At 38.5% G+C, this 25,430-nt stretch overlaps 1 protein-coding gene across 1 annotated transcript in view; it reads right to left on the reverse strand.

Moving 5' to 3' along the window:
• LOC140954780 (uncharacterized) overlaps positions 1 to 25,430 on the reverse strand; it is a 41,879-nt gene that overhangs the window by 10,766 nt on the left and 5,683 nt on the right. The window contains exons 3-7 of the mRNA XM_073405535.1: positions 24,733 to 24,983; positions 23,825 to 24,299; positions 10,322 to 10,486; positions 9,606 to 10,201; positions 4,789 to 4,959 (exon numbers count right to left, since the gene is read on the reverse strand). Coding sequence (XP_073261636.1) covers positions 4,789 to 4,959; positions 9,606 to 10,201; positions 10,322 to 10,486; positions 23,825 to 24,299; positions 24,733 to 24,983 — 1,658 coding nt within the window. The remainder of the gene's footprint in view (positions 1 to 4,788; positions 4,960 to 9,605; positions 10,202 to 10,321; positions 10,487 to 23,824; positions 24,300 to 24,732; positions 24,984 to 25,430) is intronic.

The following is a 25,430-nucleotide window of genomic DNA, read 5'->3' on the forward strand; positions in this document are numbered from 1 at the left end:
AACTCCTATGGACTTAATTCCTTTACCTTTTGAAGAAAGGGTAAGTTTAGATGGTGAAAAGAAGGCAAAGATGGTGAGAGAACTCCATGAGGGAGTTCGACTACAAATAGAGAAAAAGAACAGACTTTACGCTTCTAAAGCAAATAAGGGACGTAAACTGGTTGTTTTCCAACCCGGTGATTGGGTATGGGTGCACATGCGTAAGGAACGATTTCCTAACCAAAGGAAATCAAAATTACAGCCTCGTGGTGATGGTCCTTTTCAGGTTTTAGAAAGAATCAATGACAACGCATACAAAATTGACCTTCCAGGTGAGTATAGTGTTAGTGCTACCTTTAATGTGTCGCACTCATATCAGACCTATTTCGGCTTTCCGGGATCATATCTCAATCTTGATTGTGGGTTGCGTGACCACGTGATCACGAGGTTCGCATCAACATACCTGATCCCAATCCACTTTAGCCCTAGTAGTGCTCATATCTGAACCTGACCAAAGAAAGGATCTCATAATTTGCTCAACATTTTTCACTACTTCCCTAGGTAATAGGAATAGAGATGCCCAATAGACCTGGATGGAGAATAAGACTGAGTTAATCAGTTGTACTCGCCCTGTGAAAGAGAGTGTTCTGCAGGTCCAATGTCGAACTTTGGCGGTAATTCGATCCATGAGGCCCTTACAATTAACAGCCTTTAGTCTGGACGAGATAAGAGGCACTCCCAAATATTTCATAGGAAGCTCCCCCTCTCTAAACCCAATAATACTGATAATATGTTCCCTCTCAGCACCTAACGGACCGCTCAAGAAGATGTCACTTTTGTTTGGATTTGGATATAGACCTGATAGAACTTAAAACTCTGTGAGTACATTTTTGATCATACGAATTGAATGTACATCCCCTTTGCTGAATATCATCAAGTCGTCGGCAAAGCAAAGATGAGAAATTCTATCCTTCTTACATCTCCAGTGGAACTTGAAGTTTTGGTTGGCACTCATTTTGCAGAACAGCCCTGACAGGATTTCCATGCATAGGACAAACAAATATGGAGATAATGGATCACCTTGTCTCAGCCCTCTCCCCCCTTGGAAGTAACCCGCAAGTTCACCGTTGATGTTGATTGAGAATTGACATGATGTAACACAAACCATGATCCAATCAATGACTGTTCTAGGGAATCCCATTTTTATTAACGTAGCATCAACGAAATCCCACCGAACCGAGTCATAAGCCTTCATCAGGTCTACTTTCATAGCACAACGAGCAGGACCCGTAGTTGTATGATAGCCTTTCATTAGTTCCTGAGACAAAAGAATATTGTCGCTCATTCTCCGTCCAGAGATAAAAGCTGTTTGATACGGACCTACTAAGGATGGTAAAACAACTTTCATTCTCCCAGATAGAATCTTTGCGATGCATTTGTATAATGTATTGCAGCAAGATATAGGACGAAAATCTGTCAACCTCGTAGGATTAGCAACTTTAGGGATAAGGGAAATGGATGTAGCATTCATTTCTTTAAGCATTCTACGAGTCTGGAAGAAGGAGCTAACAGCGTTGATTACATCTTCCCCCACTATGTGCCACATTCTTTTGAAGAAACCTGCGTTGAAGCCATCCGGACCAGGAGCTTTGTTGTTTTTCAAACTAAACATAGCATGCTTAATCTCCTCTCTTGTTACATCTTGTTCTAGTACATTCTGTTGAGTTGACGACAGTTTGTAATTAATTGCCGATTGCATCACTTCCTCGTTCAGGACCCTAGGCATCTGTTTCACTCCCAATACACGCTGGAAGTATGCAATTACTTCTGATTTGACTGCCTCGTGTCCTTCAGCGACTTCTCCATCCTCCCTTGTAACCGAGAGAAACTTATTTCTATTCTGTCTACCATTTACTGATTTGTGAAAGTAGCTAGTATTCTGATCCCCCAAGCTAAGCCATTGTATCCTTGCCTTTTGTTTGAAAAAACTCTCTTCCGTCCTGACAGTAGAAGCATAGTTACGAACAACATCTCTTTCTCGCATACACATTGTTGGATTCTCAGGCGCTGTATGCAAAGCTTGTTGAGCCTTATCCATGTGATCTTTTGCATCTTTGACTCTATCAGAAATATTGGAGAAGTGAGTCTTATTGAAATGTTTAAGTTCCTGCTTTAGCTTCCTTAGTTTGCAACACAGTTGATACATTGGACAACCTCCCGAATGCTGATCCCATACTTTCTTCACCAAGGGCATGAACTAGTCATGATCCATCCACATATCGAAGAATCTGAATGGTTTCTTTATGTTCTGAACATTGCCAGTGACTTTTACCACCATGGGAGAATGATCTGACATACCAGCAGGCAAGAATCTCGCTTCCGACAATGGGAAGCGCATATTCCACTTCTCATTCACAAGCACTCTATCTAGTTTCCGCATAATCATATTCTCAAGACATTGGTTCGTCCAAGTATAATGCATACCTGAATACCGAAGATCATCCACTTTCGCTTCACGTATACATGTTTCCAATCTGTCCATATGACTAGCCCACGTAAAAGACCCTTCTAACCTCTCTGACTGGTTGCGGATAGCATTAAAGTTGCCCATAAGAATCCATGGGGTTGACTCCCATCCATCACTACGACTCACAATATCAGACCATAAAGCCTCACGTACGGATGCATTATTGTCTCCGTAAATGATTGAAGTATTAAAACAGATATTGGTAGCTAATATCATGACAGAAACATGGATAGCCTGGTCTGACATTCCCAGAACATCCACCTTCACCAAATCAGCATTCCAACAAACCCAAATACGACCACGACAAGAGAAATCATAATTATACAAGAATGACCAATTACGCAGAAGAAGTTGCGAAACATTATCTTTATTTCTGTCTCTAACCCGAGTTTCAACCAAATCAAAAAAACCATCCTCTCTTGATGGATGAGCTGACGCAGTTCTGAATGCTTTATGGGATCATTCAAACCTCTAACATTCCAACATCCAATAATCATAGGGAGTACCAAACAGCAGCACACTGATTACCTTGACTTGCCCCCCCTTGAGGAGCCAGATTTCTTACTCTTCTTTGAAAAGCCTGGAGAACCCGTTTTCTTTTTCTCTAGAGAGTCTCTAGCCTTGCTAGCTAACTGATTAATAAAAGTTTCCCCGTCAGAAGAAATCGGACTTTGCGGACTTGTTGGGATCAATGACGTCGACTCGTTATCATCATCTTCCTTACCTGTACCACCTCCCATAGCTCCAATATCAACATTCACCTCATGACTAATAGGGTTCATGGTTGCATAAGCAATTGTATTACAGATGGTTGAACTTTGATCTAAAGAAGTACATGCATCCCCTTCCTCCGGCACCATGTCTGCTCGTAAGCTCTTCAAAATAAAAGGAGAGGTAGGATTTTCATCTTCATAACAACCAGCATTGGGCACATCTGATGTCGCAGTTTCATTCGTATTTTTTTTTTGGTAAGCTGACTTATGTATTAAAAGAAAATGATACAAAGAATATAATGGGCATACCCAAGATTTACAATGTGGACAGAAACGAAAACCAACAAATGGCTACAGGCTAGCCACATAACCAAACAAAAACCTACCAACTAGATATGCTAGGGGTACAAAAACAACCAGCTAAACATCAAATTAAAAGTCTATGTTATTGAGCCTCCAAAGTCTTTGGATCCTTATGTTTTCATCTGTTTGTTGAACATTCCTCATCAAAACAAGCTTATCGCGAATGATACATTCGATTTGATCAAAAACCAAATTCAAAGCTTTAGACACATCTGCAAAGATCCTTGTGTTCCGTTCTTGCCAGATACAATACACTGTAGCTGCGAAACCCAGTTTACGAGAAAAGTTGACGAAACATTTGCCATGCCAAGAGACAGTGGCCAATCGAATCCATTCATCCAAGCTTTTTGTCATTCTTGGAATGTCGCATCTGTCACAAACATTCCACCATAATGCCTTCTTAAAGGAGCATTCAAAGAACAAGTGATTGTGATCTTCATTATTGCGGAGACAGAGTGAGCACCTATTGGGACCATGAATACCAAACCGATGAAGTCTATCCTGCGTTGAGAGTTTTCGTTGGATAGCCACCCAAAGAAGAAATGCATGTCTTGGGACAACATTCTTGAACGACACGATGTCATGCCAATCAACCATTTGATGATGAATTCTTAGTTGTTCCCAAGCTACTTTGACCGAGAAACTCTGATTTGGCGAATCCAACCAAACAATCTCATCCTTTTGCCCCTTAGGAGTAGATGTGGAAGGAATAGCTTCTATAATGGGGTGCCAGCCAATAGCATGAGTGATAGGAATTCTCCATTCTAAGTTATTAATCAGCACGTTCACTCTCGCGTTGTGTTCCATACCTGAATCATAGATGAAACGTTCACCGTAAGTATCAGCAAGCGGGCTGTGAGGATGCCAATTGTCAAACCATAGAGAGGTTGTCATTCCATCTCCGATGATGTGCTTCATTTTCGGCCATGCTAAGGATCTGAGCTTTAGAATCTTTCCCCAAGCCCAAGAGCAGCTTCCTGGCGCCTTGATTGTCCAGAAATTCCTACCTCGCAAGAGATTGGATCACAATCACTTGCCAATCGTAATATGTAAAGCAGATGCTAAACAACGAAAACAGATGCTAAACAACCAGCAATATGTAAAGCAGATGCTAAACAACCATTCTCATTACAATTAAGCTCTTTAGATGCCAAACAATCATTCTCACCAATCGTAACACCCTTATTTCGTTTACCAACTACCTGCCATTGAAGCTGATTCTGCTTATTATCTGCATGTTTAGAGTTCACAGCTCCTATTTGCGAAGCATTTAGTGAATGCACAATTCTATTATAAGCAAACTCAACAAAAGGCAAACATTCTTCCCAAGTTTTCAAATTCTTTTGACTTACAACACGTAAAATTTGGGATAATGTTCTATTCATGATACGATCTAGGCAAGGTCAAATTCGGATTTTAACGTAAAATGCGCAACTATCCAATTTTACGGAAATAGTTATAATTCTCAATCCTATCGTTGGATCGGTCTGAAAGTTTACGTGGAGGCTCCTGACATGTTTTTGTACCTTGGGTTAAAATATCATGTCAATCGGAGTTCAGCAAGGCATCCAAACATGGGTCAACAGAGGCTGTACGAGTTTTGTTATTTACTTCCGTTTGACTTGTGGACTTCCTATTTGGCTAGGATTTTTTTCCTAAAAGGATGCGACAGCTTATTTTGGGAATCTCCTAATTCTACAAAGATCTTTAATGGGCTGCAACATAGTTTCCAAGTGTGGCAAGGATTGATAAATGTTTCAGAATCCTTTTTTTACAAGGATTCCTTATTCATCCTAGCTACAAAAAGGAAAGAAGATTTCAGAACTAATTCTACCTTCAGATTTGATTCTCCTAGCTTATATAGGACCTTCTAATGGGCTACAAATCTGATCCTATCATACTTAGGATATTAAATTCGGATTTATTTATTTTATTGTTATTTTCTTCTTAGTTTAGGGTTTATTTATATTATTTGGGTTTAATTGTAAGTGGGCATCATATAAGTCCACATAAGGGGTCCATTAGGGTTTATTTTAGTTTGCAGTCACTATAAATAAGGGCATAATCAGACATGTAAGGAAGACAATTTAGATTAATAAAACTTCTTATTTGCCGCACTTTGTGTGTGTGTGTGTGTTGGTGAGGTAATCCCCCTTCCATGGTTCTCTAAAGAACTGAAAAACGACTTATCGAAGAATAATTGTCTTCATGGCATCATCCTTATACTTCTCGTTCGCGCATCAATATTCGTTGGGTGGGGGTCTCCGTTTGTGTATGGTGCCTAGGTACAAGTTATCTTTGTGTCACACTCTTATCAGACCTCTTTCGGCTTTCCGAGATCAGATCTCAATCTTGATTGTGGGTTGCGTGACCACGTGATCACGAGGTTCGCATCATTTGGTATCAGAGCTTGGCTCCATTAATCAGGTTATATCCTTCTTAAATTTTCGTTCTTGTTGTTTCCGCAAATATTCCTTAGTGTCCAATTTCTTCTTCTCCTTGATTTCGCAGCATATAAAAAAAAAAACAAAAACAAAAATTAGTTATTTTTTTTTGTTATAGTCCAAAATATATCAGTAGAAAAAAATACAAAAAAAGAAAAAAAAATCGTTCAAAAAGATGTTTATTGGTTTCTGCCGTAGAAAACTTAAGAAGGGCAAATTGGACCAAATCAACTCGGAATTAGCTCAAATTTGATACACTCATTACTGGGACCCTAAGCGCACCACATATTTATTTTGGGGTCAATTGGATATCGTTTGCTTTGGGTTTCAAATTCAGGTCTAATTAGGTCTGATTCATAATGTTTTTGTGTCAGTCTATCAAACCTTATCATAAATTGCTCAAATTTCATATTCTGTCTATTTGGGATGGAAGAGCACTATATCTGAAATTTTAGCTCAATTGGACATCATTGACTTTAGGTTCCAGATTCGGACTTAACTCGTCGTAAACGAGTCTGTTTTGCGTCAAGTTTTGAAATTCGCTTTCTTTCTATTGTTTTCATTTTTTTTTCTGTTGCATATTTGGGTGTTGTTTCATCATATTTTGCATATTTCGATTCTATTGTTATTCGAGTCTTCAGTTTTGTTTGTATTTCGGATAGATTCGCTTGCTACTCGCGAGACTATCATCTCAGTTTCGTTTTTGCTTGTTTTCTGGTTTTTATTGCTTCTTGAGTCATATATATATTTGGATTGCGCTGCCAAGTTGGTTTTATTTGGTGTAGGTTTCAGTTTCGCAAGAACCGCAAGGCGAGACGAGAGGTGTGAGGGTGTGAGGATATTAAGAGTGTTTGAGTGAAACACGAGTGATATGAGGATTTGTTTTTACCACTAACCAATTTTTACAGGTACTATCATGTCAGATAAAAAAACACCACACCCTCCCCAATGTAGAACTTAAATTCCAAATGCAAGCCATGACAAAGATGATGGAAAAAATGAATTTCACGATGGGGGACGTGTGTGACAGACTTAAGAGGGTGGCAATACATGGTAACTTGGCTGGAACATGTACTCAAGATGTGAGGAAGGTTAGTGCTGAATTGAAATCAAACCATGGTAGTGGGGCTGAAAGGCCAAAGTGGGATGATTATGAGGATTTTGAGGAGGACGTTGATGATAATGGTGTTGGTGGTTTTAAGGATGAGACCATAGGCTATTGGGAAGGTTTTCGGCAGCCTAGAAATCGAAGGGATTTCATGTATTTTGATGAGGTGTTATGGCAAAAGAAAAGGAGGATTCAAAAGGAGAGGTGGTATCAAAGGGACTGAAATAAAGGGATTAAAATTCCAAAGAGTCTATCTTGTATTCTCAGGGAGATGAAGCAAGAACTTGATGTGTTAACGGCAGCCGTCAATGCTCAGCAAGCTTCAAAAAGAGAGGAGAAAAAATGTTGCAATGATGAAATACGAAAGAGAATGGGTGCTACTTTCATCCAAAGTGGTTGGCGACGATTTTTGGCAAGAAAAGAACTCCAAAGGCTTCAAAATGAGGCTAAGGAATTTTCCATTCAACTTGTTGGTGATTCAAGGATGAATCATCTTGAAGAGAGAGGGAATGATACAATCCAGGCAAGGTCAAATTCGGATTTTGACGTAAAATGCGCAACTATCCAGTTTTACGGAAATAGTCATAATTCTCAATCCTACAGCTAGATCGGTCTGAAAGTTTACGTGGAGGCTCCTCACATGTTTTCGTACCTTGGGTTAAAATATCATGTCAATCAGAGTTCAGCAAGGCATCCAAACACGGGTCAACAGAGGCTGTACGAGTTTTGTTATTTACTTCCTTTTGACTTGTGGACTTTCTATTTGGCTAGGATTCTTTTCCTAAAAAGATGCGACAGCTTATTTTGGGAATCTCCTAATTCTACAAAGATCTTTAGTGGGCTGCAACATAGTTTCCAAGTGTGGCAATGATTCATAAATGTTTTAGAATCCTTTTCTTACAAGGATTCCTTATTCATCCTAGTTACAAAAAGTAAAGAAGATTTCAGAACTAATTCTACTTTCAGATTTGATTCTCCTAGCTTATATAGGACTTCTAAAGGGCTACAAATCTGATCCTATCATATTTAGGATATTAAATTCGGATTTATTTATTTTTATTGTTATTTTCTTCTTAGTTTAGGGTTTATTTATATTATTTGGGTTTAATTGTAAATGGGCATCATATAAGTCCGCATAAGGGGTCCATTAGGGTTTATTTTAGTTTGCAGTCACTATAAATAAGGGCATAATCAGACATGTAAGGAAGACAATTCAGATTAATAAAACTTGTTGTTTGCCGCACTTTGCGTGTGTATGTTGGTGAGATAATCTCCCTTCCATGGTTCTCTAAAGAACTGAAAAATGACATATCGATGAATAACTGTCTTCGTGGCGTCATCCTTATACTTCTCGTTCGCGAATCAATATTTGTTGGGTGGGGGTCTCCATTTCCAATAGTGCTGGTGCCTAGGTACAAGTTATCTTTGTATCACACTCTTATCAGACCTCTTTCGGCTTTCCGAGATCAGATCTCAATCTTGATTGTGGGTTGTATGACCACGTGATCATGAGGTTCACATCAATTCACTACCTGATGCGAACCTCGTGATCACGTGGTCACGCAACCCATAATCAAGATTGAGATCTGATTCTGGAAAGCCGAAATAGGTCTGATAGGAGTGGGACATAATGGAAACCTGCCCCAAGGCACCAACACTATTGGAATGAGTAGAATGACGCCAAGAAGCCAATTAATCTTCGATAAGTCATATTCAGTTCGTTCAAGAACTGAAGAATGCAAGAATCACTCTCACACGTTAAAACTGAAAATTTTAGAATAATAATCATCAAAGCTGCTGAAATTTTGGCTTACATGAGTTTAAATAGTTCTTGAAAAATTAACCCTAATGGACCTCTTATGTGGACTTAGATGAGGTCCACTCAAAACTGGCCCCAAAACCCTAAACTGAAAAGCCCATAACCTGATCCAAACAAGCTTTGGACCCTAGCTCAAAACAAAGTTTTAATTAAGCCCAAACATGAAAGAAAATAATAAAAATAACTAATATGTCATTAAATACCACCAGCCCTTCTTTGCTTGTGTAGCTAGGATGAATACGGAATCCTTATAAGAAAAGGATTCTGAAACATTAATGAATCACTGCCACACTTGTAGACTATATTGCAGCTCATTAAAGATCCTTGTGGAACTAGAAAATTCCCAAAACCAGCTGCCACATCCTTGTAGGGAAAGAATCCTAACCAAATAGCAAGTCCACAAGTCAAATGGAAGTAAATAACAAAATCCGTACAGCCTCCGTTGACCAGTATTGCGGTTCCTTCCCGAACTTCGATTGACCTGAATTTTTAACCCAAGGCAGTAAGATATGTTTGGAGAGTTCACATAAAATATGAGCCCGATCCAACGGTCGGATTGAGAATTATAATTGTTGCTGTAAACCTGGACTGTTGCGCTTTTTATGCCAAAATCTGAATTTGACCTTACTTGGGTCGTATCACAGGGCTGAACCGTATCACTACCTCAATTTGTCCATCTGTTTGAGGATGGCATGTTGTCGAAAATAAGAGTTTAGTTCCCAACTTTCCCCATAAGGTCTTCCAAAAGTAACTAAGGAACTTAACATCACGATCTGACACTACACTCTTAGGAATGCCATGCAAATGTACAATCTCCCTAAAGAACAAGTCTGTGATATGAAATGCATCATCTGTTTTATGGCATGCAATGAAATGCGCCATTTTAGAAAACCTATCAACCACAACAAAAATAGTCTCTACCTTTCTTGACCTAGGTAAACCTAAAACAAAGTCCATAGAGATATCTACCCAAGGTTCAGTAGGCACAGGTAATGGTGTATATAGTCCATGCGGTTGTACTCTAGATTTTGCCTTTCTACAAGCAATGCACTTTTCACAAATTCGTTGCACATCTCTTTTCATATTTGGCCAATAGAAATGCTCATGCAATACATCCAAGGTTTTTGCGACCCCAAAATGACCCATTAAACCACCCCCATGTGCTTCACGAACAAGCAATTCACGCAAAGAACTAGCAAGAACACACAATCTATTCTCTTTGAACAAATAACCATCCATCAAATAAAACTTACTAAAAGCCGAATGTCCACATGCATTATAAATCTCAGCAAAGTCAGACTCATTATCATATAATTCCTTCACATATTCAAAACCTAACAATCTAGTATTCATGGTGTGTAAAAGAACATACTTGCGCGAGAGTGCATCAGCTACGATGTTCTTTTTCCCTTGCTTATACTTGATTACGTAAGGAAAAGTTTCAATGAATTCAACCCATTTTGCATGCCTCCTATTCAACTTACCTTGTCCTTTCAGATGTTTCAAGGACTCATGATCTGAATGGACTACGAACTCTTTTAGCCACAAGTAATGATGCCATGTCTCAAGTGCTCTTACCAAAGCATAGAGTTCTTTGTCGTAAGTGGGATAGTTCAAGGTCGCGCCACTTAACTTCTCACTGAAATACACAATAGCTCTCCGATCCTTCATCAAAACAGCACCTATTCCTATTCCAGACGCATCACATTCTATTTCAAATGCTTTTGTAAAGTCAGGTAAAGCCAAAACAGGTGCAGAACATCATTTGTCTTTCAAAAAAACAAAAGCCAACTCTTGTTCCTCCCCCTATCTAAACCCAACTGACTTTTTAACAACTTCATTCAAGGGCGCAGCTATTGTGCTGAAATCTTTCACAAAACGCCTGTAAAAACTAGCTAACCCATGAAAACTCCTTACCTCACTTACAGATTTGGGTGTAGGCCAATCCTGGATGGCCTTAAATTTCTCTTCATCCATCTCAATACCCTGTGCAGTTACAGCATAGCCAAGAAACACAATTTTCTCCATGTAAAAGGCACAATTTTTAAGATTAGCATACAATTTCTCACTACGCAACACACTAAGTACATTCCGTAAATGATCAAGATGCTCAGTTAAGTTCTTGCTATATATCAAAATGTCATCAAAATACACAACCACAAACTTACATATGAATGCATGCAACACATGATTCATTAAACGCATAAACGTACGAGGTGCATTTGTAAGTCCAAACGTGATGCGATTATCTTAATGGTTAAACCGTATCACATTGCATCTTTCAATGCCTTAGTATGGAAGATGCTCTGATACCAATTGATGCGAACCTCGTGATCACGTGGTCACGCAACCCACATCAAGATTGAAGATCTTATCTTAGGAAAGCCGAAATAGGTCTGATAGGAGTGTGACACAATGGAAACCTGCCCCAAGGACCTACTTGGTGGAAACAAAACCAATGCATTCAATGCGTCTTTCAATGTCTTTGTCTTGGACCGAGTCATTGGTCCATTTTGAACATGTAATGGGTCCTTGCTGGTGTTTCTGGCCTGGTCCGTATCATTACACCAAAACAAAACACAAAACAATGTGAGAAAAAGAATCAATCTTTATATACAAGATCACTCAATTCAAAAAATTGACAAAATAAACTTTCAAACGATGCCCATTTATCTTGAAAACATTGTCATTCTTTGGATTCTCGACATCACAAGCCCCATATGGGTACATATGTTTCACAATAAAAGAATCGCTCCATCTTGATCTTAATTTTCTAAGAAATAAATGAAGTCAAGAATTATAAAGCAAGACTTTTTGACCAATATTGAATGTTTTTCTCTGTATTTTCTTGTGATAAAACTCTTTGATTCTTGCTTTATGAATTCTTGAATTTTCATATGCATCATTTCTTATCTTCTCAAGCTTATTTATTTTCAATTTTTGCAACTACCAAGCATCATCATGGTTTGAATTGAAAGCTTTAATAGCCCAATAAACTTTATGTTCAAGTTCCATAGGTAAGTGACAAGGTTTTCCATAGACTAGTCTATAAGGTGACATACGTAATGATGTTTTATAAGCAATTTGATAAGCCCAAAGTGCATCATTAAGTTTTAAAGACCAGTCTTTCCTATTATGGTTCACTATTTTCTCAAAGATCTGTTTGATCTCCCTATTAGCAAGCTCTACTTGTCAACGTGTCTGAGGGTGATAAGGGGTGACAACTTTGTATGTGATTTCATATTTCTTCATTACAGACTCAAATGGCTTGTTGCAGAAATGTGTTCCACCATCACTTATCATGGCTCGAAGGATTCCGAATCAACTCAAAATATTGTCTTTCAAAAACTTTATCACTGTTTTGTGATCATTATTTTGACTTGGAATTGCCTCTATCCATTTTGAAACATCATCTACTGTGACTAATATGTATAAGAAACCAAGTGATGGAGGAAATGGACCCATGAAATCTATACCTCAATAGTAAAAGATCTCAATGATAAGAATATGATTTAAAGGCATCATGTGACGTTTTAAAATAGATCCCAACTTTTGATAATTTTCACAAGTTTTGCAGAATATATGTGAGTCTTTGAACATGGTGGGCAAGTATAATCCACTTTGTAAAATTTTTGTAGTTGTCTTTCCTAATGAGAAATGATCCCTACATGTCTCAGAATGACAAAATTTAATGACACTACTTTGTCAGGAATGCATCTTCAAAATATTTGATCAAGACAATATTTAAATAAATATGGGTCATCCCAATAAAAGTTCTTCACTTCGTTCAAGAACTTTCTTTTATCTTAGGTACTCCAATGAGTTGGCAATTGTCCTGAAACAAGAAAATTAACAATATTAGCAAACCAAGGCATTGTAGAAATGGAGAGTAAAGATTCATTAGGAAAGTAGTCATCGATTGGTGTGATGTCAAATTTCAAATTTGTTGTCAGTCTTGACAAATAAATATTATAATTTATATAAGAATTTACCTTCCCCAGCAACGGCGCCAAAAAATTGACATGACCAAAAGATTGATGTTTTCTCCCAAGTGCAGGAGTGTCAAAGTAATAAATAACCCGGCAAGACCGGGGTCGAACCACATGGAGGTTACTATATAAATTATACACAACAACAACAATAATAAAAATCACAACAACAACAACAATAATAAAGAGGACTTTGAGATGTAAGATTAATGTGAGGATTAAACAATGATAAAAACAACTGTCAAGGTTAAGGGATCCACTAATAGTTTTTTAAACAAGTATAGTATAAACTCTTATTACTCAACTAGAAACCACACATAAAGGAGGTTCCATTCGGATTATAAATTGTTAATATGATTATATTAATTATCTTATTCAAGTAATGCCAATACTTGTAAATATTATCAGGTATTCATGGTGATAACTTATGTTAACAACAAATCAAGTTCCTTTCATAGCATAGGTGTTGGTTATACCATACCGTTGGGCTATGAAAGTGCCAAGTATTTGTTGTATCAAGGGTTGTTCAACAAAAATCTAGAGTAACCATTTAACAAGCAAAAGGTATGAAGAGTGTGCAAGATAATAAATATAAAATATGTTAGTATCAAGCATTAAAGTCCATATTGAGTTTATACTATTCTTATTCTTACACCATTAGTGTAACGTTTTTACCTTGACATAATAAATTTAGCTAAACATAAAGAAAAAGAGAAACATAAATAAACAGGATAAGAAATATGAATAAGTTATAAGTTAACTACGTAAAGGAAAGGAAATGAAAAGTATAAACACGAGATTAATATAACATAAAATAAAACTTGAGCATTACAAAATACAAAGAAAGAGAGTAAGAGGAGTTGGCTTTTGCTTTTTTGAAAGAGAAATTATGTTCTGCACCTGTTTTGGGTTTACCTGATTTTACAAAAGCATTTGAAATAGAATGTGATGCGTCTGGAATAGGAATAGGTGCTGTTTTGATGCAGGATCGGAGACCTATTGCGTATCAGACCTATTTCAGCTTTCCGGGATCAGATCTCAATCTTGATTGTGGGTTGCGTGACCACGTGATCATGAGGTTCGCATCAAGCATGATCTTGATCTGAACACCAAGATGCTTAAATGCATGGCAAATGCCTCCTTTTATAGGCCAAAATTTGAAATTATTGATTTGATGACTAATTGTTGAGTGGGTGGCCACATCTTGACTTGATAACAATCCTTATCTTCTTGTCTGAACAAAATGTCATTGCTAACATCAGAATTCGAACATACTTAAATCATGAAAGTTATAGGAAATTGTCTGAGCTTTCCAACAAAAAAAATTGAGATCATTTGGACTTCTAGAACTCAAGATATGGGCGAAACACTAAACAGTGTTTAGGCTACAGACAGATTCTGACTTCTCCGTTGTTGCTAAGATTTGGACTTTTAAAAAACATAATAGGGTCTTGCACGCCATATGAATGTTTTAGGCCTATGTCTTAGCTTTCTATTCATATATAGTATACCTAAATCCAAGTTCTACAGCTCTAGTTATGATTCACTAATTGAACAGTGTTCTAGTTTGGATAGAATCAACATCACTTTTTTAAGCTTCTCCCTCTCTTTATGTTCTCAATTTCAGTAGTTAAATTCATCAATCAATCCTTTAATTTATGTGATAGTCCTCCATTTAAGATGGCATTTACCATAAATTAAGGTATCTTATAGTATCAGACTTATTATTATAAAACATGTTTTAGTTAAGAAGTTATTGATACTTCAAGTGCAAAATGATGATATAAAACCTTGATAAAAATGCACTTTTAAATACTAATCAGGAACCAAGACCATTACACAAGGATTGGGAGAAGTAACTAGATTCGGACAGTTTGACCTTTCGTTACTCTTTAAGTCATAATTATAGCTACATATAGCATTTTGATGTGATTCCAGTTGAGTTGGAAACTAGACTTCCATACTTATCTAACGGTATATGGCACGCCTTCTAATTCATTAAGACAAGAAATAACCTTTCATTTTAAGTTGGGCTTTCGTTGTTGCTAGACATAATGCAGAAACAACGAACTTGTCTTATTTAATTAATTGGGCTATTAAAATTTATTTATTTTGAGAGGAGACATTTTATTTGGGTCTTATACTTGTTTATTTTGTTTACTTTAATTAGTTTGGGTTGATTATTATTTAAATTGGACTTATGTGAGACCCGTTAGGGAAAATAGGGTTTTGGCTTGGAGTTTAAATACTCTTTAGGAATAAATTTAGGTTAGACTTTTGATGATATTTTCAGCATTGTAGTCGACTTTTGGTTGCTCAATCTTGATTCTTGATTGAACTTTCAACTCTTCAAAGAATTGACAATTCTTTGTTGTGAATTTATACTTCTTTTGCTCGTTTCCAAGTGTGAGCGTTGTGATTGAGTTGGTTTATAGTCTTGTTGCCTTGGAGCAAGTCTTCCATTGTGATAAGCTCATTCAAATCTCAACAAACTTTGATTAGATTGATCTTGGGGACCCGAATTCCATTAAATTCCGCTAGGGTTCGCATCAATTGGTATCAGAGCTGATCTAATCACAGGTTATATCCTTCAATTTGAGTCTTTGTTGTTTCTTGTTTTATTATTGATAGATTCAACCACCTATTTTTTTAAAAAAATTAGGGATCTTACTTATTGCTTTGTTGAACACTTAATCATAAGTTAGTGTTCTTTTTATGCTTCGTTGATCAAAATCAGCATACACACCTAAGTTTTTTTTTTTTAATCAAATGTAAGAATCGTATAGATCAAAAATAGCAAGACAAGCTTGCGAAACAAGCTGGAAACCAGCAGTACATATAGACATACATAGCCAGGCAAAGGGAACAGACTCCCTTAAACAAACCTTAGCAAGATAAGCTTGTATAACAGAAAGCAAAGGGAACAAACTCCCTTGAACAACCTAAAGTCAAAAGGAACAAGCTCCCTTGAACAAGCATCAAAGCCATATGGCAATAAACATACATAAAAGCCAACCTAGCAGACAAAGGAGCATTTGCCTGGAAACTCAGAAACCGGCAACATCAGAGAGATGTATCTCCTTCCAACCCAGCAGATTGGCAGCAACAGCAGCCAAGTGGATCCCTATTCCAAGCAATCATGAGAAAGCATCCGCACATTATCACCAGCAGACGAACCCTGCACCACATAACTGTGTGGGGAGAGAGCCTCACCCAAACTATTAAGGTTCATAGCAACTATCTAGGGAGGCCAACCGAATTAGACTTGCAGAGGAACCAGTATGGAACAAAAAGCATATGGTCTGGAATGGGGAGAGAACCTCGCCCAAACAGACAAATCCCCAACAAAGCAGTCGTGTGCCAACAGATAGAGGCAACCCCTTAACAAGGCAGCAGGCAATGAAATCCTTTGCAGCAAAATCAGTAACATCAGGCTACCCAACCAACAGACACATGTATAAGCCTACAAACCAGTAGAATCCTGGCAGTCCATAGCCTACCAGGGACAACAAACCAAGCTACGTGGAGCAGAACCTAAAAGCCCTCCAACTTTCCATACAGTCGAATAAAACAACAAGTTGCATAAAGCAGCAACAATCAAACTAACTATCCAGCTTTAAGGAGTACGCTACCAAGATGCACAATGCAGTTGCATAAAGCCAGAGAGTAAAACCGAGAGACTCCATCCAAGCGGACCAGCATTTGGGGAGAGAACCTCACCCAAACAGGACCCCACAATTGCCTATCACTAAGCAAGATTCAACAACTGGCTAGTAGGAGAGGAATCCCCATTCCAGAATAGTGACACAGAGAGCCATTAATTAACTCCAGCACACCGACGAGGATTACAACATACATCCCAAACAAAGTACTGCAAACAGCAAGGTTAGAGCGGGGAGAGTGCTAACAAATCTTAGCAACCAAGACCAGCCCTAAAAGGGACAACAACACAAGCAATCTGCAGAAAACCTGCAGGTCTGGACAATGAAACAGCAAGGCTGGCTAGAAGCCACGCAGCTCCAGCAATCAAACCATAGCCCAAGCAATAGCAGGATATCCTCATTACTTGTCAGCTTAGAGGCTAGTATCAACAGAGGCCTACGTCAAGTCAAGCAGATCTACAGTGGTGGCAATAGTGCCACCAGAACATGCTCTAGGAAGCTCCTCTATGGCAAATATGTCAACACAACAGAATACTCTACATGAGTGATGGCTGCCACTGACACACTTTAACATATACTGGCAAGATAGTAGCAAATTGTAGCAAGGAAGTCCAGCCAGCTTTAGGAAGGGTGATATACTGCAAGTCAAGTTGCATACATAGAGCTGCATCATAGCAAAAAAATCCCATATGACACAAAACTGAAGCAAACATATTAAGCTCCAACATACAAATATCTCAACCAACAAACACAAGCTAACTTAATTGTGCAAGACAAAGAGAAAACTAGCTTCATAGAAGTAGTAAACAATATACAAACCAAACACCATGAGGTTAAGAGCCTTATGTTGATGTAGAGGATACAAAGCCCTCTGAAAATCTAGTAGATAGAGACATCAAGGAGGGGTAGGAGACATCCTATAACCTCCACAAGCACATAAAGAAGAATTCACAAGTTTATGCCAAAAAATAGAACACCAACAGCTTCTCCAAGACCTTAATACTAAGAGAGTACCTGAAGAAGAGTCTCATGTATCTCTAGCATTGGCTTGGTGAACCAAAAAATATGCAAACCCCATTAGTGAAAAACCAGAGCAGTTCCATGCCTGAGCAAGGTGTGGGTACCTTGTCAACAAACAATCCAAGGACTGCAATGCTGTTAGCAATAGATTCCATATCGCCTACTAGGACTGATGTGGATCAGCCCAACACCAAGCGTAATCATGCCAACGATCCATTGGAGGTGCCAATTGGGCCAATCACAAGAGCTAAGGCAAAGAAGCTTAAAGAAGCATTGAATGGGCTTGTTCAGAACTTATGGAGCAAGATGGACCTAGAAGGGCTTGGGACATTTAAGGAGAATGAAGGACAGCCTTTAATTCATCTAGTTCAGGTCTAAGAAGAGCCCAATTCATATGGAATAAGGGGTTGATATGTCCAGCCCAATACCAGCCTTGTTAGGCTTGTTTTATTTCCTAATGCTACAAGGATAAAAAGCCAGCAATTTATTCTCCTAATTAAGTAAGGAAGTTGGCCATATCTTATACCTAAAGAGGGGAGGACTATTTAATGCTTTTCCTAACATAGGAAGGAAAGTAATTAAATCAGCAACAAAGGAGGAAATTTATCCAAGCTAATCAAGGACATCAAAGGAAAGGGGGCAGCAACACAAATTTGATTCTAGCATATTTAGGATGGTAATTTTCGGATTTTTATTATTTTTATTATTTTCTTCTTAGTTTTTGGGTTATTATTACTTATTTGGGTCAATTGTAAGTGGGCTTCATATAAGTCCACCTAAGGGGGGGTCCATTAGGGTTTCTTTAAGTCTAGAGTCAGTATAAATAGAGGCATAACCAAACATGTAAGGTTACGCAATTTTTAGATCAATAAACTTCTTTGCAGCACTTGTGTGTTGGTGGGATAATATCCCTTCCTTGGTTCTCTAAGGAATTGAAAACGACTTATCAAGAGGAGATCCTAATACATCTTATCCATGTTCAAGAGGGGTCCAATACAACCTTATTTGGGCCATGAGATAAGGGTTTTATTTTATTTTGTTAGCTACAACCCAAGGCTTGTTTGGGCTTAATTCATACTTTGTTTTAAGCTAGGATCCAAGGCTTGTTTGGATTAAGCTATGGGCTTTTCATTTTAGGGTTTTGGGCCCAGTTTTGAGTGGACCTCATATAAGTCCACATAAAGGGTCCATTAGGGTTAACCTTTCAAGAACTATTTAAACTCATGTAGGCCAAAATTTCGGCATCTTTAATGATTATTATTTTGAATTTTTCAGTTTTAACGTGTGAGAGTGATTCTTGCATTCTTCAGTTCTTAAACGAACTGAATCTGACTTATCGAAGATTCACTGGCTTCGTGGCGTCATTCTACTCATTCCAATAGTGTTGGTGCCTTGGAGCAGGTTTCCATCGTGTCGCACTCATATCAGACCTATTTCGGCTTTCCGGGATCAGATCTCAATCTTGATTGTGGGTTGCGGACCACGTGATCACGAGGTTCGCATCAGTTGGTATCAGAGCTAGGCTCCGAAACAAGGTCATATCATTCTTTTATTTTCGTTTTTTTTTTAGTGTCCCTTAAGTTTTTCAGTGTTTGCATCGATCTTCTTGTTCTTCGTGTTTGTGTCATCTAAGCAAAAAAAAAAAGTTTATATTTCATCTTGTTACTGTCTCTAATCATATCAGTTTGTTAAAAAGAAAAAAAAAATCAGAAAGAAATAGAGAAAAAGAGTGATTAGTTGAAATTTGAAGGATCATTCAAATTTTGCCGCAGAAACACAAATCTTGGTGAACCATAAACAAACCACCTCGGAATCAATTTAAACTTCATATTCAGTCTATTGGGGGTGGGATCGCATGATATATCAAAGTTGGGCTTATTTTGATATTATTTGCTTGAGGTTTTAATTCGAGTTTCAATTCTGCCGCAAAACACTACTCTTAGTGAACCCTAGGTAAAACACCTTGGAATCTATTGAAAATTCATATTCTGAGTATTGGGTATGTGATTGCACAACATATTAAATTTGGGATTATTTTGATATCGGTTTCTGGAGGTTTTAATTGGAGGTTCAATTCTGCCGCAAACTGATCATACAAGGGGTTTGGGTACCTAGACATAAGAGAACGACCTATAAATTGAGTATTAGTGTTATGGTCTTGTATTACCAAATATTGAATTTGAGGTCATTTCGAGATCGTTTGGTCTGGGTTTCAATTCTGTTACGTAAAAATTGCGTAATAGGATAGATTTGCGTCAAGTTTGAGAACATGATCTATACTGTTTAGGTTTGTCTTAATCTTTTTATTTCTATTATATTTGGTTTATCTAGGAGTCAAGTAATTGTTTTCGCTAATATTCGCTTTTGTTTTATTTCGTGTCTTCGTTTCGTCCACAATTCGCATGAATTTGCATTGCTACTCGCAAAATCGTAATTGTAGTTTTGTTGTGGTTTGTTTTCAGTATATTGTTTTGCTTCTTGAGTCTGAAAATTACAATTAGAGTGCGCCGCGAAAGCTACTGACTTTGATTTGTTGATTTCAGTTCCTAAAGAACCAAAAGAAAGCAAGTTGTGAGGTAAAAGGCGTAGAGAGCTTAATAGAGTGAAAAGCCTTGATTTATTTTGTGTGATACACGAGAGGTGTGAGGATATATTTGTGCTACTGACCAAATTTTGCAGATTCAAAGAATGTCTGAAAACAACGAATCAGCGACACAAAACGTTGACGTAGCTTTCCAATTGCGATCCATAGGCCAGCAACTTGAGCTGTTGTCTAGGACATACAAGGATCTGAAAGATGAGGTGAATTCGATAAAGCAACAGAATAGTGGGGCTGATCGCCGGGGAAATACGGTCCGTATGGCGGCACGGAATGTCAGATCTGATTTTGAAGAGTTTGTTGATGAAAACGTAGATGGGGGTGAAGATGACTATGATTTTGCATCAGCCGGCCAAGGAATCAGGTCTGGACCGAACAGGGCTAGGAGGAATGTGAATTTCCGTGGCATGAACACTTATGAAGATATGGATGGGGACTTGGACACCATTAAACTGAAAATTCCTAGCTTTCAAGGTAAAAACGATCCGGAGGCTTCTTTGGAGTGGGAGAAAAAGGTGGATTGGATTTTTGATTGCCATAGCTATTCTGAACAAAAAAAGGTGAAATTGGTGATAATTGAGTTTACGGAGTATGCATTGATTTGGTGGGATCATATTGTGATCAGTAGGAGGAGGAATGGCGAGCGACCCGTTCAGACTTGGGGGGAGGTGAAAGTCTTAATGAGGAGACGATTTGTGACAAACCACTATTATAGAGACTTTATATCTGAAGCTCCAAGGTCTGAATCAAGGTTATAAGACAGTAGATGAATACCACAAAGAGATGGAGATAGCAATGATTCAGGCTAATGTTGTTGAGGATAGAGAAGCCACCATGGCTAGATTTCTTAATGGGTTGAATCGGGACATTGCTAATGTGGTTGAGCTACAGCACTATGTGGAGCTAGAGGACATGGTTCACATGGCGACGAAGGTGGAGAGACAACTTAGGAGGGGGCATGCTCGGCCAGCGTTTAATTCGGGTTCTTCATCATCTTGGAAGCCGAATCTAAAGAGAGAGGGCACTGTCCGCCCAAGATCCTTTGGTCCTTCTAGAACTGAACCACCAAAGGCTAAAGTTGATGTCCCTACTCATGCCAAAGGTAAATCTGAAACTCAACCTAAACGTACTCGTGATGTTAAATGTTTCAGGTGTCAGGGACATGGACATTATGCTTCAGAGTGTCCAAACAAGAGAATCATGATGATTAGAGATAATGGTGATGTGGAATCTGAAAGTGACAGTTATGATTGTGAAGGCATGCCACTATTGGAGGATAGTGATGGGGATGAGTTAGCATTACCGGTTGAGGAGTCCTTGGTTATAAGGCAAACACTTCAGGTTCAGGTCAAAGAAGATGATACTAATGAACAAAGGGAGAACATCTTCCATACGCGTTGTTACGTACAAAGAAAGGTGTGTGGTTTAGTTATAGATAATGGAAGCTGTGTTAATGTTTGCAGTGCCACCCTTGTTAGTAAACTGAATTTGTGTACTGCTAAGCATGCTAAACCATATAGATTGCAATGGCTGAATGATGGTGGTGAAGTGAAAGTGACTAAACAGGTTGTGGTTCCATTTTCGATTGGGAAATATGTTGATGAAGTTCTATGCGACGTGGTACCAATGCAAGCAAGTCACATCTTGTTGGGGAGACCATGGCAATATGATAGGAAGGCAATTCATGATGGGGTTAAAAATAGGTATACCATTGTAAAAGATGGTAAAACCATCACTCTTGTACCTCTTACACCCAAACAAGTGTATGATGATCAAATAAAGCTAAAAAGTGAGCATGAGGCGATGGGGAGAGAAAATCAAGCTGAGGAACAAGGGGAGAGAAGACCATCAGATTCGGCTAGAACCCAAACCACTACAACCCATTCGGCCACCCATCCAAACACAAGCAAATATTCGGCCAACACTCCAAACAAATCAAACCATTTGACCACAACTCAAAAACACCCAAATCTGGCCGAGAGTGGAGGTAAGACAAGAGGAGTGAAGAAAGTCAGCAAGTGTGATGAGAATTGTGTGGAAAAACTAAAGAATAACCTAATTTTTATGCTAGAGAGGGTGAGGTCAGATCTGCATTTTTCACTAACAAGCCAATGATCTTACTTGTGTACAAAGAGGCTTACTTTAATACTAATGATCTTGATCATATTGTGCCTAGTGTTGCTATTTCTTTGTTGCAGGGATTTGATGATGTGTTCCCCGACGATACTCCTAGCGGATTGGGATAGAGCATCAGATTGATTTCGTACCCGGAGCTTCAATTCCTAACCGACCAGCTTATAGAAGCAATCCCGAGGAGACGAAGGAGCTTCAAAGGCAAGTTGATGAGCTGATGGAAAAGGGCTACATTCGTGAGAGTATGAGCCCGTGTGCTGTACCCGTGCTACTTGTGCCAAAGAAGGATGGAACATGAAGGATGTGTGTTGATTGTCGGGCCATCAACAACATAACGGTAAAATATAGGCATCCCATTCCTAGGCTTGATGACATGTTAGATGAGTTACATGGATCCTGTATTTTCTCTAAAATTGACTTGAAAAGTGAGTACCATCAAATTAGGATGAAAGAAGGTGATGAGTGGAAAACAACATTTAAGACTAAACATGGTTTGTATGAATGGTTAGTAATGCTGTTTGGACTTACAAATGCACCTAGTACATTTATGCGCTTAATGAATCATGTTTTGCGTGCATTTATAAGTAAGTTTGTGGTTGTGTATTTTGATGACATTTTGATATATAGCAAGAACTTACAAATAAGAGTTTAGTTCTCAACTTTCCCCATAAGGTCTTCCAAAAGTAGCTAAGGAACTTAACATCACGATCTGACACTATACTCTTAGGAATGCCATGCAAACATACAATCTCTCTAAAGAACAAGTCTGCAATATGAGATGCATCATCTGTTTTATGGCATGCAATGAAATGCGCCATTTTAGAAAACCTATCAACCACAACAAAGATAGAGTCTCTACCTTTCTTTGACCTAGGTAAACCTAAAAAAAAGTCCATAGTGATATCTATCCAAGGATCAGTAGGCACAGGTAGTGGCGTATATAGTCCATGCGGTTGTACTCTAGATTTTTCCTTTCTACAAGCAATGCACTGTTCACAAATTCGTTGCACATCTCTTTTCATATTTGGCCAATAGAAATGCTCATGCAATACATCCAAGGTTTTTGCGACCCCAAAATGACCCATTAAACCACCCCCATGTGCTTCACGAACAAGCAATTCACGCAAAGAACTAGCAGGAACACACAATCTATTCTCTTTGAACAAATAACCATCCATCAAATAAAACTTACCGAAAGCCGAATGTCCACATGCATTATAAATCTCAGCAAAGTCAGACTCATTATCATACAATTCCTTCACATATTCAAAACCTAACAATCTAGTATTCATGGTGTGTAAAAGAACATACCTGCGCGAGAGTGCATCAGCTACGATGTTCTCTTTCCCTTGCTTATACTTGATTACGTAAGGGAAAGTTTCAATGAATTCAACCCATTTTGCATGCCTCCTATTCAACTTACCTTGTCTTTCAGATGTTTCAAAGACTCCTGATCCGAATGGATTACGAACTCTTTTGGCCACAAGTAATGCTGCCATGTCTCAAGTGCTCTTACCAATGCATAGAGTTCTTTATCGTAAGTTGGATAGTTCAAGGTCGGTCCACTTAACTTCTCACTGAAATACGCAATAGGTCTCCGATCTTGCATCAAAACAGCACCTATTCCTATTCCTGACGCATCACATTCTATTTCAAATGCTTTTGTAAAGTCAGGTAAACCCAAAACAGGTGCAGAACATAATTTCTCTTTCAAAAGAACAAATGCCAATTCTTGTTCCTTCCCCCATTTAAACCCAACTGATTTTTTAACAACTTCATTTAAAGGGGCTGCTATTGTACTGAAATCTTTCACAAAACGCCTGTAAAAACTAGTTAACCCATGAAAACTCCTTACCTCACTTACCGATTTGGGTGTAGGCCAATCCCGAATGGCCTTAACTTTCTCCTCATCCACCTCGATACCCTGTGCAGTTACAACATAGCTAAGAAACACAATGTTTTCCATGCAAAAGGCACACTTCGTAAAATTAGCATACAATTTCTCACTACGCAAGACACTAAGTACATTACGCAAATGATCAAGATGCTCAGTTAAGTTCTTGCTATATATCAAAATACACAACCACAAACTTACCTATAAATGCATGCAAAACATGATTCATTAAGCGCATAAATGTACTAGGTGCATTTGTAAGTTCAAACAGCATTACTAACCATTCATACAAACCATGTTTAGTTTTAAATGCTGTTTTCCACTCATCACCTTCTTTCATCCTAATTTGATGGTACCCACTTTTCAAGTCAATTTTAGAGAAAATACAGGATCCATGTAACTCATCTAACATGTCATCAAGCCTAGGAATGAGATGTCTATATTTTACCGTTATGTTGTTGATGGCCCGACAATCAACACACATCCTCCATGTTCCATCCTTCTTTGGCACAAGTAGCACGGGTACAGCACACGGGCTCATACTCTCACGAATGTAGCCCTTTTCCATCAGCTCATCAACTTGCCTTTGAAGCTCCTTCTTCTCCTCGGGATTGCTTCTATAAGCTGGTCGGTTAGGAATTGAAGCTCCGGGTACGAAATCAATCTGATGCTCTATCCCCCTCAATGGTGGTAATCCGCTAGGAGTATCGTCGGGGAACACATCATCAAATCCCTGCAACAAAGAAATAGCAACACTAGGCACAATATGATCAAGATCATTAGTATTAAAGTAAGCCTCTTTGTACACAAGTAAGATCATTGGCTTGTTAGTGAAAAATGCAGATCTGACCTCACCCTCTCTAGCATAAAAATTGGGTTGTTTCTTTAGTTTTTCCACACAATTCTCATCACACTTGCTGACTTTCTTCACTCCTCTTGTCTTACCTCCACTCTCGGCCAGATTTGGGTGTTTTTGAGTTGTGGTCGAATGGTTTGATTTGTTTGGAGTGTTGGCCGAATATTTGCTTGTGTTTGGATGGGTGGCCGAATGGGTTGTAGTGGTTTGGGTTCTAGCCGAATCTGATGGTCTTCTCTCCCCTTGTTCCTCAGCTTGATTTTCTCTCCCCATCGCCTCATGCTCACTTTTTAGCTTTATTTGATCATCATACACTTGTTTGGG

Source organism: Populus alba, chromosome 17 (assembly GCF_005239225.2).
Source record: "Populus alba chromosome 17, ASM523922v2, whole genome shotgun sequence".
Lineage (NCBI taxonomy): Eukaryota > Viridiplantae > Streptophyta > Magnoliopsida > Malpighiales > Salicaceae > Populus > Populus alba.